General features: G+C 43.7%; 2 protein-coding genes across 3 annotated transcripts in view; one reads left to right on the forward strand and one right to left on the reverse strand.

Annotated features, from left to right (window-relative positions):
- The first annotated feature begins 324 nt into the window (after positions 1-324).
- Positions 325-13,471, forward strand: part of LOC136331920 (zinc finger protein 420-like) — a 284,820-nt gene continuing 271,673 nt past the window's right edge. The window contains exons 1-4 of the mRNA XM_066271085.1: positions 325-482; positions 3,977-4,192; positions 4,769-4,909; positions 9,705-9,846. Of these exons, the coding sequence (XP_066127182.1) occupies positions 4,178-4,192; positions 4,769-4,909; positions 9,705-9,846 (298 nt within the window). The 5' untranslated portion in view covers positions 325-482; positions 3,977-4,177. The remainder of the gene's footprint in view (positions 483-3,976; positions 4,193-4,768; positions 4,910-9,704; positions 9,847-13,471) is intronic.
- Positions 3,411-13,471, reverse strand: part of LOC136331938 (zinc finger protein 420-like) — a 60,183-nt gene continuing 50,122 nt past the window's right edge. The window contains exon 5 of one of the 2 annotated variants that reach the window (XM_066271113.1): positions 3,411-3,531. In XM_066271113.1, the coding sequence (XP_066127210.1) occupies positions 3,502-3,531 (30 nt within the window). In that variant the 3' untranslated portion in view covers positions 3,411-3,501. Of the gene's footprint in view, positions 3,532-9,936; positions 10,498-13,471 lie in introns of those variants that run through there. The other variant, XM_066271111.1, reaches the window with a different exon arrangement.

Genomic DNA, 13,471 nt, shown 5'->3' on the forward strand with positions numbered 1-13,471 from the left:
TATCTCTCAGCCTCCGTGCCTCTCAGTTGATAAAAATAATAATAATTGAATCTGTGAAAGGAGATTATAATACAAAGTTTGGACAAATATCTTGCAATTTTAGGAATAATTACGAAGTTCAAATCAACACAGAAGGAGAGGCTGTAACTAATGAGAGCACGTGGATGGACCCAGACCCCGCCCTAGAACCCGCCCCTCTCCGTTCTGTCCTTTAGTTATAGACCCGCCTCCTAAAACACCCAGCCAATTGCAGAAGCGCTCATTCAGGGAAGAGTCCCACCCGGGTTTTCAGGCATTGCGCACGCGCAGGTTGTTACAGACCCGGAAGCGGCTGTAGCGTGGATCACGGAGGGTCTGGAGACGTTTTTCCCGGTCTAACCGTGACCCTCTTAGTCGCTATTCCTGCACGTGGGGAGCCTGAGGGTCGCTGCGGACGCCGAGAGCCCCGCTCCCGAGCCCCCAGCGGTTAGTGCGGAGTCCCGGTGAGAGGCCCCGAGCCTGCCCGCTTCGCTGCTGGGTGGGGGCTCCGCGTCGGTTTCCGGGGAAACTCAGGCCACCCCGCCAGTGTCCCCGCGCCTTCGGGCGTAGGACCCCCCCCCCTTGCCGCAGGGTTTCCTGCCTCTGTCTCGAGGGAGCAGCCCTCCCCTCTCCCCCCCACTCCCCCCCGCCGCCCGCGCTGTTTAAAGTCCCGAGAGACGGACAGTGTGCGCTCCTCCCCCACGCCGGCATCTCTCTGCCCACATCTTTCAGCTGGGGACTTGTGGACCGCCCCCCCCCCAGACCCTACCCCATAAGAGGCGCGGGTCCAGGAAGAGCACACTCTCCATGGGGTGGGGATTCGGGGCGAGAACGCGAGGTCTCCAGAAGAGCCCCCGGCCCCGCGCGGGGAGGGCTGTGTGGAAGCGGCGACAGCGAAGGGGCCCAGGGGACGCGCAGAGCGGGGCTGGGAGGGGTCAGGGGACGGAGAGAGACACGGGAGGGGGAGGAGAGGTAAGTGAGGGGCCATGAAGAGACGGCAACGTGGGGGTGCGGGGGCACGGGACCGCGACGGGGAGAGTGACAGTAACCGGGGAGAGGAGCGCGAGGGGGAAGAAAGGGGAGAAACCCCGAGGAGAGGGAGGGGCCCGGAGAGAAGGGCGGTCAGGGACGGGGGCTGGTGAGCAGAAGTGCGGATGAAGAAAAAAGAATTATTTTTTTGACCCAATGGATTTACCTATTTTATTAGACATCTCACATGTAATTCATTTTAAAAATAACCTAAGATAAATCTCAGTATGTTGACTATCTGCTTCTTCCAGTACTTTCCAAATTCAACATAAGCATTGGTGATATCTCTTAGCCACAACTTATAATTGTTTTTTCTTTTCCTCTTTTTTTTTTTCATTTTTCTGAAGCTGGAAACAGGGAGAGACAGTCAGACAGACTCCCGCATGCGCCCGACCGGGATCCAGGGGCGACGCTCTGCCCACCAGGGGGCGATGCTCTGCCCATCCTGGGCGTCGCCATGTTGCGACCAGAGCCACTCTAGCGCCTGAGGCAGAGGCCACAGAGCCATCCCCAGCGCCCGGGCCATCTTTGCTCCAATGGAGCCTTGGCTGCGGGAGGGGAGGAGAGAGACAGAGAGGAAAGCGCGGCGGAGGGGTGGAGAAGCAAATGGGCGCTTCTCCTGTGTGCCCTGGCCGGAATCGAACCCGGGTCCTCCGCACGCTAGGCCGACGCTCTACCGCTGAGCCAACCGGCCAGGGCCTCTTTTCCTCTTAAGTGAGAAGCAGGGAGGCAGAAAAATTCTACTATATGCGCCCCCACCAGGATCCACCTTGGAAGCCCACTAGGGGTGATACTCTGCCCATCTAGGGCTGTTGCTCTGCAGTTGATCTATTTTAATGTTGAGCTACTTTCGTGCCAGAGAAGAGGCCTTGGAGCCATCCTCAGTGCCTGGGGCCACCTTACTCCAATAAAGCCTTGGCTTCAGGAGAGGAAGAGAAGATAGAGTGAAGCGAGAAGGGGAGGAAACAAGAAGCAGATGGTCACTTAGCCTGAGTGCCCTTATCAGGAATCCAACCCAGGACTTTCACACACCAAACCAGTGCTCTACTGATGAGCCAAATGGCCAAGGCCATAAGCAGACCTTATAAATCTTTGCAAATATGAGTCAGTCTCAACTTTTTAAATCTTTGATCTCAGAAGTCATTGCATTAAAAAGATTCCATACCGTTTTTTTAAATTTATTTATTTTAGATTTTTTTATTAATCATTTTAGAGAGGGTACAGAGAGAGAGAGTGACAGAGAGAGAGAAGGGAGGGAGGAGCAGAAAGCATCAACTCCCATATGTGCCTTGACCTGGGAAGCCCGGGGTTTCAAACTGGCAACCTCAGCATCCCAGGTTGATGCTTTACCCACTGCGCCACCGCAGGTCAGGCCATATCATTTTCTTTTTAAATATATTGTGCCAAGTTTAAATTCTGAGCCCTGCATCCTGTCTAGTGTTTATCATATGTAGAAACAGCCATTGGTATTTAGTAAAGTATATTAGGCTATTTCACTGTGCACTTGGTAATGATGTCTGATCTTAGCAGTCAGAGCCTTCTGTCTTGAGTTCATCAAATGTTTAGCAGCTTATATTTTTTTTCATGCGATTTGTTGAATGAGTGACTGAAAAAGTGAAATTGCCCTCCTAGTATTGAGAAGTGTGAGTTGTGCTGTGTCTGATATCCGTTAGCCAGTGCTGCTGAAAACAGCTCTGAGGGAGCAATACAGGCACCACAGGGACCTAGATAAAAATGCCGTATCATGGGCCCCACTGCAGATGTGTGGAACCATAACTTCAAGTGGAGCTCTCATCCCCAAGGGATGTGCATGCTTATTGAAGCTAAACCATTCCCCTTTGGGGTCCTATTAGATGGCTAGATTTTTAAGAAAGGGTATCACCTCCACCATTCTCCTCAACTCAGAGAGCTACTTTGAGTGGAGCAGCATTGTTGTTTTGTTTAGTTCTTTATTAAATTTAGAGAGTAACTAGGGTAAGAGAGAGCGAGATGGGAGGGAGAAGCAGCAAGCTTCAAGTCCCATATGTGCCTTCATAAGGCAATCCCACGTTTTGAACCAGCAACCTCAGTGTTCCATGTCTACACTTTATCCACTGCGCCACCGCAGGTCAGGTAGCATTGTTTTCATGAGCTGCTCCAGGTGACTGCAGGGTGAGCCCAGGAATTAGCACAAAAAATCCTGGAAGCATTTGCTTTTTGTTGTTGTTTTTTATACAATAAATTTTATTTAGAAGTCACAGATGCATCCTGACCAGGTTGTTTCTAATCATATAAAAACGTCGGACTGGGACTTAGAAGACCGAGGTTCAAAACGCTGATGTCACCGGCTTGAGCTCTGGGTTGCCAGCTTCAGTGTGGAATCATAGACATGGTCACTGCCTTGAGCACAAAGTTTGCTGCCTTGAAGCCCAAGGTTGTTGTGTTGAGGCCACGGTTGCTGGCTTGAGCAAGGGGTTACTCACAGTGCTGAAGTCTCCCTCTTCCCTATCAGGGCATATATGAGAAATCAATTATTGAACAGCCAAAGAGCCACGATGAAGAATTGATGCTTCTCATCTCTCTCCCTTACTGCCTATCTGTACCTATCAGTTCCCCTCTCTGTCGAATGGAAAAAAATAAGTCACAGATGCAGAAGTGGGCTCAGGAAACAGGTTTCAGAGGCAAAAGAGAAACACTGGAATCTTAGAAGAGAGACAGGGAAAGGTGAGTGGTGGGGGGCACAGACATGCTCCAGAGAGGGAAGAGCACCCCCAGGATGCATTAGTGAGAGTGGGGAGCAGGGATGGTCAGGGGAGGTGACAGGGTGTTGTGTTGGGTTTGGGCGTTCAGGAGAGCAGCGCCCGTTCTCATTGCTGTGGGAATGTGTGGACGTCTGAGGGAGGACAGACAGGTGAAGACAGGAAAATAATACAGTGTGGTCTCCCTGCAGGAGCACTTTTGGCTGACTCCCAAGAGGAAGGACAGGAGGGTGTGGCCTTTTCAGAATTTCCAGGACCTTCTGTCTGTGACTGTGGTGGGAGTGGATTAAGCAACTGTTAGGACACCTGTGGTGGCACATTCTCGAAATGCAGACTTGACTCCTCAATGTATTGTCACCTGAGAAAACAAGCAGGAGCAGGACCAGGACAGAATGGCTGCTTCTCAGGTAAGCGATGTGTCCTGGGCAGAGGCTGTGTTTGCTTTTCCTCCTAACTTCAGTGGATTTATGATCCACAACCTTTAATTCTCTACTTCTGATGTTCCTACCTAGTGACGTTGTTTCCATTTACTTATTTTTTTAATATTATTTATTGATTTTAGATAGCAGAGAGAAAGGTGGAGGCAGAGAAAGAGGGGGGAGAAGTGAAGAACATCAACTTGTAGTAGGGGTTTCCCTAATGTGCCTTCACTAGGTAAGCCTGGGTTTCAAACCAGCAACCTCAGCATCCCAGGTTGGTCATTTATTGACTGTGCCACCAGTCAGGCTCTTTCTTTTTTCTCTTTTTAATGTTTATTTTATTGATTTGAGATAGAGGAAGGGGAAAGCAACAGAGAGGCGAGAACATTGATCTGTTCCTCTAGGTGCCCTGTCCGGGGATCAGACCAGCAACCTCTGCACTTCAAGACCATGCTGTAACCTACTGAGCTATCTGGACAGGGCCCAGGCTCTTTTTCTTCATTGTCAGGGTCAGCGGCTTATATACTTTCTTTTTAATATATTTTTTTAATTTATTCATTTTAGAGAGGAGGGGGGAAGAGAGAGAGAGAAGGGGAGGAGCAGGAAGCATCAACTCCCATATGTGCCTTGACCAGGCAAGCCAAGGTTTTGAACCAGCAACCTCAGTGTTTCCAGGTTGACGCTTTATCTACTGCACCACCACAGGTGAGGCTATATATACTTTCCTACTTTGTTTCAGAACCTTCTTTGCCTTCTCTCTATCCAGGTTCCCTGAGGGCATGAACAATTTCCACCATGAATTAATTATTTTTATTATTTAGAGAATTGAATCAATTTAATTCATTTAATTAAATCAGGGTGACATTGATCAATAAGAAGGCATAACATTCAAGTAGACACTTCCACAACATTTAAATTATTGATTATGTTGTATTCCCATCCCGGAGTTAAATTATTTTGTTACCTTATATTTGTCTTTCCTCTTCATACCCTTCCTACACCCCTCCCCTTATTCTTCTCCCCCTCATCCCCTTCTCCTGGTAACCACTTTTATCTCTGTCTATGAGTCTCTGTTTTACATCCCAACTATGTGTGTAAAAAGTTCTTAGGTTTGCCTGACCAGGCGGTGGCGCAGTGGATAAAGCATCGGACTGGGATGCAGAGGACCCAGGTTCGAGACCCCAAGGTCACCAGCTTGAGCGCGGGCTCATCTGGTTTGAGCTGAAGCTCACCAGGTTGAGCCCAAGGTAGCTGGCTCGAGCAAGGGGTTACTCGGTCTGCTGAAGGCCCGCGGTCAAGGCACATAGGAGAAAGCAATCAATGAACAACTAAGGTATTGCAACGCGCAACAAAAAACTGATTGATACTTCTCATCTCTTCGTTCCTGTTTGTCTGTCCCTGTCTATCCCTCTCTCTGATTATCTCTCTGTCTGTAAAGGAAAAAATAAAAAAGTTCTTAGGTTTGATATACTTATTTCACTCAGCAGAATGTTCTCAGGGTCCATCCATGTTGCTGTAAATGACACTATATTATCATTTTTTTGTTTGTGTGACAGGGACAGAGAGGGGGACAGATTGGGACAGACAGACAGGAAGGGAGAGAGATGAGCAGCATCAATACTTTGTTGCAGCTCCTTAGTTATTCATTGATTGCTTTCTCGTATATGCCTTTATGGGGAGCTACAGCAGAGTGAGTGTCCCTTTCTCAAGCCAGTGACTATGACATTTGTTTATGGAGATTTTTTATTATCTATCTGAATTACCTGTCTTTTTTGTGTGTTCATGGCATTTGATTTCTTTTACCTTAATGGCATTTGAGAGCGGTTTTGTTAAGAACTTTTAACAAGAAACAACTAAAAAATGAAAAGTAAACAAAAAATGTCATGAAAAATATAAAAATTTTATACATAATAAGTAAAATGAAAATTACAGAAAATTAGGAAAAAGATGAAAAAGGAAAAAATCAAAGACAAAAGAAATAAAGATATAAAAAATAAAGATAATAAGATTCAAATAAGAAAGGAAAAAGAAAAATGATAATAAATAAAAAATAAATAAAAGGAAACATTTTTTACGTTTGTGAGGTTCCTCTTTTTTTCCAGTAGGTGTTGCTGTGCTGCAAGTTTTGGCTCTGAGATTCTTAGAACTCCACTGCGACCTTCCTGTCAATGATGCAGGCAGGGCTGCAGTCAGTGGTGGGTGTGGCGTGTAGTGAGGGTTTTAGGGCTTCAGCTTTATAGCTTTACAGCTCTGTGTCTTTAAGTTTCTAGCAGTGGAGAGTTCAGGTCTCTGCGCTCCTTCTTACCTCTAAAGAGACCAGGGTCACTGATTTGCAGGAGTTCTCTTTCTCAGTGGAGAGGGTGGCTCTGGAGAGCCACTGTGGGGTCTGCCACTGCCACTCTTCCCACTCACAAGGTGAGCAAGTTGGCATCTGGGAGGCTGCGGCGCTGCACTTTGTCTCGGGCAGAGAGTGGGCTGCAGGCAGACCACAGAAGTGTGGCCGGGTCCCTGAGCTAAGCCTGCGCCTCTCTCCCCCTTTAATTCATCACCCCCTCCTCTGCCCCTCAGCCTCTCCGCTTCTCCCATCTAACGGAGGCTCAGGGATTGCAGACTTTATTCTTCATTTCAAGGTAAACGACCCAGGCAGCATGGTCCTTCCTCCTTCCCGCAGTGCAGGAAAGAAAATGATAGAAAAACGTAGTCAGGCCAGTTTCTCTCCTCTTCAGAGCTGACTGAGTGCGTTTTATCTTTTGTCGCCCTTTTAACCCACCTCACCTTCAGTCCATTCGGTGTGGGGATCTTTCAGGTGTGAGCCCAGCTGGGATTTCTGCACTGTGTTGTAACTGTTCAATTTGTTGAAATTTTAAAGGGAGTGATCAGGATTATCTTTCAAGATGCCATTACTCTCTAGTCACTTTCAAATACTATTGTAGAAATATTCCTTTGTGACATCAGCCTGGAAGGGCAACTGTGTCCTTATGAGGATGGGTCAGAGGCTCCCGCATCAATAAGAAGGGAAAGTAGGCTGTAGTTTCATGTGGCTGCAGCGTCACCTCTGAGGGACAGGATTAAGGAAATGCACTTTCTATGGGTCAGAAAAGCTGAGGAAGTTCTGACAGAGAAGAGCAGCTAGAAGAGACTTGCTCACTAGATTGGTGCGAAGGACTTGCTATTTTAAGGGACTGTTAAGGAACAGAACGTGGAGGGTACATGTCGATACACATTTTCAAAAATTACTATTTTTATGACCATTTTCAGATAATTTACTTATTTATATTGTGTATCTACAATGTCACAACAGAACTCTCCATGAATGCGTATAAACTTTCTCAAAGAAATTAGAGATAAAAATCAGTTGCTTTAAATTCTTTTCTATTATTGTGGATATACTTTTTGCTACTGTGTTTATTAAAAGTGAGTATCACCTGACCAGGCAGTGGCACAGTTGATAGCTCACTGGACTGAGACACAGAGGACTGAGGCTCAAAACCTGAGGTCACCAGCTTGAGCATGCAATCATACATATAATCCCATGGTCTCTTGCATAAACAGAAAGTTCTTTGGCCTGAAGTCCAACATTGCTAGCTTGTCCCAGGGGGTAAGCAAGGAGGTCACTCACTTTGCTGTAATTCCCCTCCATCCTCATCAATGCACATAGGAGAAAGCAATCAATGAATAACTAAGGAGACACAACTAAGAACTAATGTTTCTCATTTCTCTCTTTTCCTAATGGTCCCTCTCTCTGTCACAAAAGAACCAAAATACAAAATATGTATCATTCACAAGTGATTCATGAGAGTACAGAATCACAATATTTTATTTTCTATCATTGTATTTTACTTTATTTTTAAGATTTTTATTCATTCATTTTAAAGAGGAGAGAGAGAGCAAGACAGAATAAGTAGGGAGAGAAAGGGGTAGAAGCAGAAAGCATAAACTCTAATATGTGCCTTGATTAGGGAAGCCCAGGGTCTTGAACCGGCAACCTCAGTGTTCCAGGTTGACACTTTTTCCTGTGCACCACCACAGGTCAGGCTCTATCACTTTCAAACTGTACCTAGTTCTGTTATGTCTGTGTGCCTGACATATTAACAGTATTTGGAGTTACTTTTTTTTTTTTTTTGCTTAAGAATGTTTTATTTTCTGTTACAGAAAATTCTATAGATGTTTATGAGATTTCTTATGAGTATTGTTTAGTGTTTGTACTTTTTTTGAAAAATTAGATTTTGTTTGAAATAAAACTCAAGGTCTACTCTGAACTGTATGTTTCAAAAAGCAGTCTCACAGACAGGGAAGAAATACTTTGTTCTAAGATTACGTATAGTAAATTAGTGGTTGCTATGCATCCTATTCCTTGAAAACAAGAAATTCCATTAAAATTTTAGTTCAAAGCCATGTATACAATTTCCCTCGTGTTTTCTCTGTGCTATTCAGGAGTGTGGCACGTGGACTGGAGACATTGGTGTCACTGATAAAAAGAGAGCTTGTTAGAGGTGTGGAAACACAGGCCCCATCCCAGAACTCCTGAGTGAGAATCAGCATTTTTAGAAAACTGCTGTTCACTGTTGTCCACGTCAGAATTGAGGAAGTACTTACATTTCTACCTCGTGACTTTTCCACCTGACAAACAGACACTACTGATCATGAGTGATACAAATACAGCACTGACAGATCCACAAGCCTGTGTTCATAACTTAATTCTATTGTTAATTTGAGGGAGAGAGAGGGAAATGCCAGGAACTTGCTGTTTCACTGGTTTATTATTTAATTGGTTTATTTCTTGTATGTGCCTTGGCCAGGAATTGAACCTGCCACATTGATATATGAGGAGAATGCTCTATCCACCTGACCTACCAGGTCACAGCGGTGCCTTAATTTTAAAATTTATCTTCTTGGAAAATTAAGTCTATGTACTGCATTTATGGACATGTGTAATTCTCATTACTCAGTGTTAGAAAATAAGTTAGAGAATATTACTCTGTGAAAGATTAAGAAAACAAAAGATGACAAAAATTGGTTTGAAAAAGAATATTACTGCCTACCCACTTAGTGGCACAGTAGATAAGGTTCTGACCTTAGACACTGAGGACTCAGATTTAAAACCTCGATATTACTGACTTTAACCTGGGATCCCTAGCTTGAGCATGGGGTTATAGACTGTACCCCATGGTTGCTGGCATGAGTCCAATGGTTGATGTTTTGACCAACAAGTCACTGGCTCATCTAGAGCCACCTGGTCAAGGCACAGATTAGAAAGCAGTGAATGAACAACTAAAAGTGCCACAGCTTGAGTTGATGCTTCTCATCTCACTCAATCCAGTTTGTGTGACCCTCTTTTGAGACACACCCAGAAAAAATATATATTGCTGAGCGAAACGCATCTTACTGGATCATTTTCTCTTAGGACAAAAAGGACAAAACTACTTCTAACCCTGTTTTCATGTTGGATAGCATTATGAACTCAGACTGCGGACCTTTGTTAATGCGTTTCTTCTTCCAGAAACCACTGACCTTCAGGAATGTGACCTTCAGGGATGTGGCTGTGGATTTCTCTCAAGAGGAGTGGGAATGCCTGGAGCCAGCTCAGTGGAAACTGTATACAGATGTGATGTTGGAGAACTACAGGAACCTGGTCTCCCTGGGTGAGGATGACTTCCTTCCTGAGTTTATTCTCTACCAGCATCTTTTGTTTCGTTCATTAGGGGGAACATTGCTTTGCAGGGTAGATTTCAGAGTTCTGCCATCAGGGACCAAATATGGGGGTTTGGCGGCGTAGAAACGAAGGCTTCATGATGCACATTGATTAGAACTCAGTGTATTAAAAATTGCATGTGTCTAGAATGATTAAGGTGTTTTCAGAAAACAGTATTTTGGAAAATTATTTTCTAGAACATTGTAATATTGTACTGTGTCTTCTCATCTGGGCACAAAATGAATTAGAGATTGGAGCTGTGAAGGAAAATGACATTATTGTTCCACCCAGGTAGGTGGGATGAGGAAGCAGATGAGGCAGATAAGATACCTGAAGGTCATGGAGGAGGCCAGACCTTACAGTGTGGTTGGGAAGCTGCTGCAGTGGAAAGGGCTGTGAGAGGCCCAGGTGTACTCTGGTTGCTGTCATAGGAGGGACAGCTCGTCCTTGTGTTCTGACATCCTCTCAGGACTCTGCTTTTGCTCTAGTGACCTCCATCATCACATTAGCAGTGGGGGCCAAGTCTTCTGCTTCGACTGAGAGCTGCCATGATGACTCCTCTTCCATAGCTTTGGGGACCACAGAGAAGATGTGCACGTACCTGAGGAATTACATGATAAACTTTTTTTTTCATTTGGAGTGTTTTTTTTATTGTGACAAAAATATAGAGAGGGACAGACAGACAGGAAGGGAGAGAGATAAGAAGCATTAGTTCTTCATTGTGGTATCTTACTTGGTTTTTTTTTAATTTTATTTATTAATTTTAGAGAGGGCAGAGAGAGAGAGAGAGAGAAGGGGGAGGAACAGAAAGCATCAACTCCCATATGTGCCTTGACCAGGCAAGCCCAGGGTTTTGAACCGGCAACCTCAGCATTCCAGGTAGACACTTTTACCCACTACGCCACCACAGGTCAGGATTACTTTTTTGTTTATTGATTGCTTTCTTTTATGTGCCTTGATGAGGAGCTACAGCAGATGGCATAATCCTTTGCTCAAGCCAGTGACCATGAGGTCATGTCTATTAATCTAATGCTCAAGCCAGCAATCCTGTACTCAAGTTTGAGAGCCCAAGCTCAAGCCAGCAACCTTAGGGGTTTTGAATGTGGGTCCATAGTGATGTCTGTCCACTATGCCACTGCCTGGTCATCCCAGATATATCATTTCTAATCCTATAGACATTTCCCAGAAAATTGTACAGACTGAATACTCAATGATTTCATCACAACACAAAGTATCTCCCCAAACAGAAGATCTAATTCTGTTTTAATTAGAAATGTTCTTTTGCTTAGTATGAATTATTCTTAGAAAATTCTGGTTCTGGGCCCTAGCACTTTGTCTCAGTGGGAGAACGTCGGCTTGGCATATACATGTCCTGGGATCAATTCCACTCGGGCATACAGGGGAAGTGACCATCTGCTTCTCTACTATTCCCCTTCCCCCTTCTCTCTCTTCCTCTCTTTTACTCTCTCTCCCTCTCTCTTTCCCTCCTGAAGCCATGTCTTGTTTGGTTCCAGAGTATTATTCTTGGGTGCTGAGGACGGCTCTGTGGTGTCTCTACTTTTAGCACTAAAAATAGCTCTGTTGTGACCATGGCCCCAGATAGATAAAACAACAGCCCCAAATGGGGGTTTTAGGGTGGATCACATCGAGGTGCATGCACGAGTCTGTCTCTTCTTCTTTAACTTGAAAAAGAAGAAAGAAAATATTTTTAGACTGTATTTTTTAATTGTCCACATTAGAGTAATTTCATGTTTCTGTGTATCTTATAGAGTCCTTCAGTATTTACTGCCATAGGCGACCTTAGTGTACTGCCCAGCAGGTAGAAGAGTGTCCACTGTTACCTGCTTTGTCATCACTGTCATTCTGTAATTCTTTCTTGTGTAGCTGAGAGCTGCCCGGGACCGTGTCTTTTTCTGTTTTCACTTTTTGATGAGATTTTTCTCATATTTTGTGTTTTTGGATTCACAAGTGCTGGTACAACATGCAGAACTGTTCTCCTTTCGTAAGAAGTGGAATACAGCGTTATTGGGCACTTCATGTTTAGGAAGTGGCTGTTCCTTAATTCAAGTTTGTTTTAGGCAAAAGCAAGGATGAGGTTTTTCTTTGCTTTCCTAGCATTTTTCTTTGATACGGTGTGCTTAATCTGAAATGTTTAAAGATTAGATTAGTCTGTCCATATATCACAACTTTGTAATGCTTTTTTTATTTAGAAATGAAGGTCATTTTTTAGATTACAAACTATACATTTTTGTAAGAGTAGCTAAAGTACAGTAAAATAGAAAAAAATTCTCATGTCATTTAAATATCTTTATTAAAATTATATTTGATATTTTTGAATAATTTGGGTACCTTATCTAAGAATTTTTCCTGCTGTATAATGTCATGCTGCAAACGTTTTGCTGTTAGAGGATACACTCAGTTACACATTATAGTTAATATAGAAGGATTTTTGATCACTTGAAACTTGATATAATTTTTAAAATGCTACAGATTAATTTTGTGTTCTTGGTTGTCATTTTCTTTTTCAATCAGTATTATTTTAAACTGGTTTCTGATGTACAGGATCCTGGTTAGACCTTAATATACTTGCCTGACCTGTGGTGGCGCAGTGGATAAAGCGTCGGCCTGGAATGCTGTGGTCGCTGGTTCAAAACCCTGGGCTTGCCTGGTCAAGGCACATATGGGAGTTGATGCTTCCTGCTTCTCCCCACCTTCTCTCTCTCTCTCTCTCTCTCTCCCTTTCTCCTATAAAATAAAATAAAAAAAATAGACCTTAATATACTTTATAAAATCTGAAAGTATTTCCCGTGATACTTCCAGAACCCAGCATAGTTAATACAGTATTATTTACTATGATCCCCATGCTGCACTTTACATCTATGACCGTTCTGTAACTACCAATGTGTTTTTAATTGATTCAACTTTTTGTCCCAGTCTTTCAACTTCCCTGCTCTCTGGCAGCCACCACACTGTTCCTGTGAGTCTTTTTCTGGTTGTTTATTCATTTATATTGTTGTTTAGATTTCAAATGTAATTGACATCATATGGTACATGTATATTTCTCTCCAGGTCTTATTTTACTTAGCACAATACTTTCTATGTGTGTCCATGCCTCTGCAAATGCTATGGTTTCATTCCTTTTTATCACCCTTTTATTACTTAATATTTATATTCACATTTTTTCTTATATTACAATTACGCTAATTTTTTTTTTCACTTTATGATGAGCCTCTGCCTTTTTTTTTAAACTATAAGTGAGAGAGCAAGGGAGAGAGACGAGAAGTATCAACTTATAGTTGAGTCACTTTAGTTACTTGTTCAGTGACTACTTCTTATATGTGCTTTGACTTGAGATCTTCAGCTGAGGCAGTGACTCCTTGCTCAAGCCACCGACCTTGGGATTAAGCTAGTAACCATAGAAATATGATGATCCCATGCTTAAGCTGGTGACCTTAATATTATTATTTTGTGTGTCTTTTTTTTTAGTGAGAGAGAGAGAGGGACAGTCAGAAAGAGAATGAGAAGAAAAGCATCAACTGATATTTGGCAAACATTAGTTGTGCATGAATTGCTTT

Source organism: Saccopteryx bilineata, chromosome 3, assembly GCF_036850765.1.
Source record: "Saccopteryx bilineata isolate mSacBil1 chromosome 3, mSacBil1_pri_phased_curated, whole genome shotgun sequence".
In the NCBI taxonomy this organism is placed as follows: domain Eukaryota; kingdom Metazoa; phylum Chordata; class Mammalia; order Chiroptera; family Emballonuridae; genus Saccopteryx; species Saccopteryx bilineata.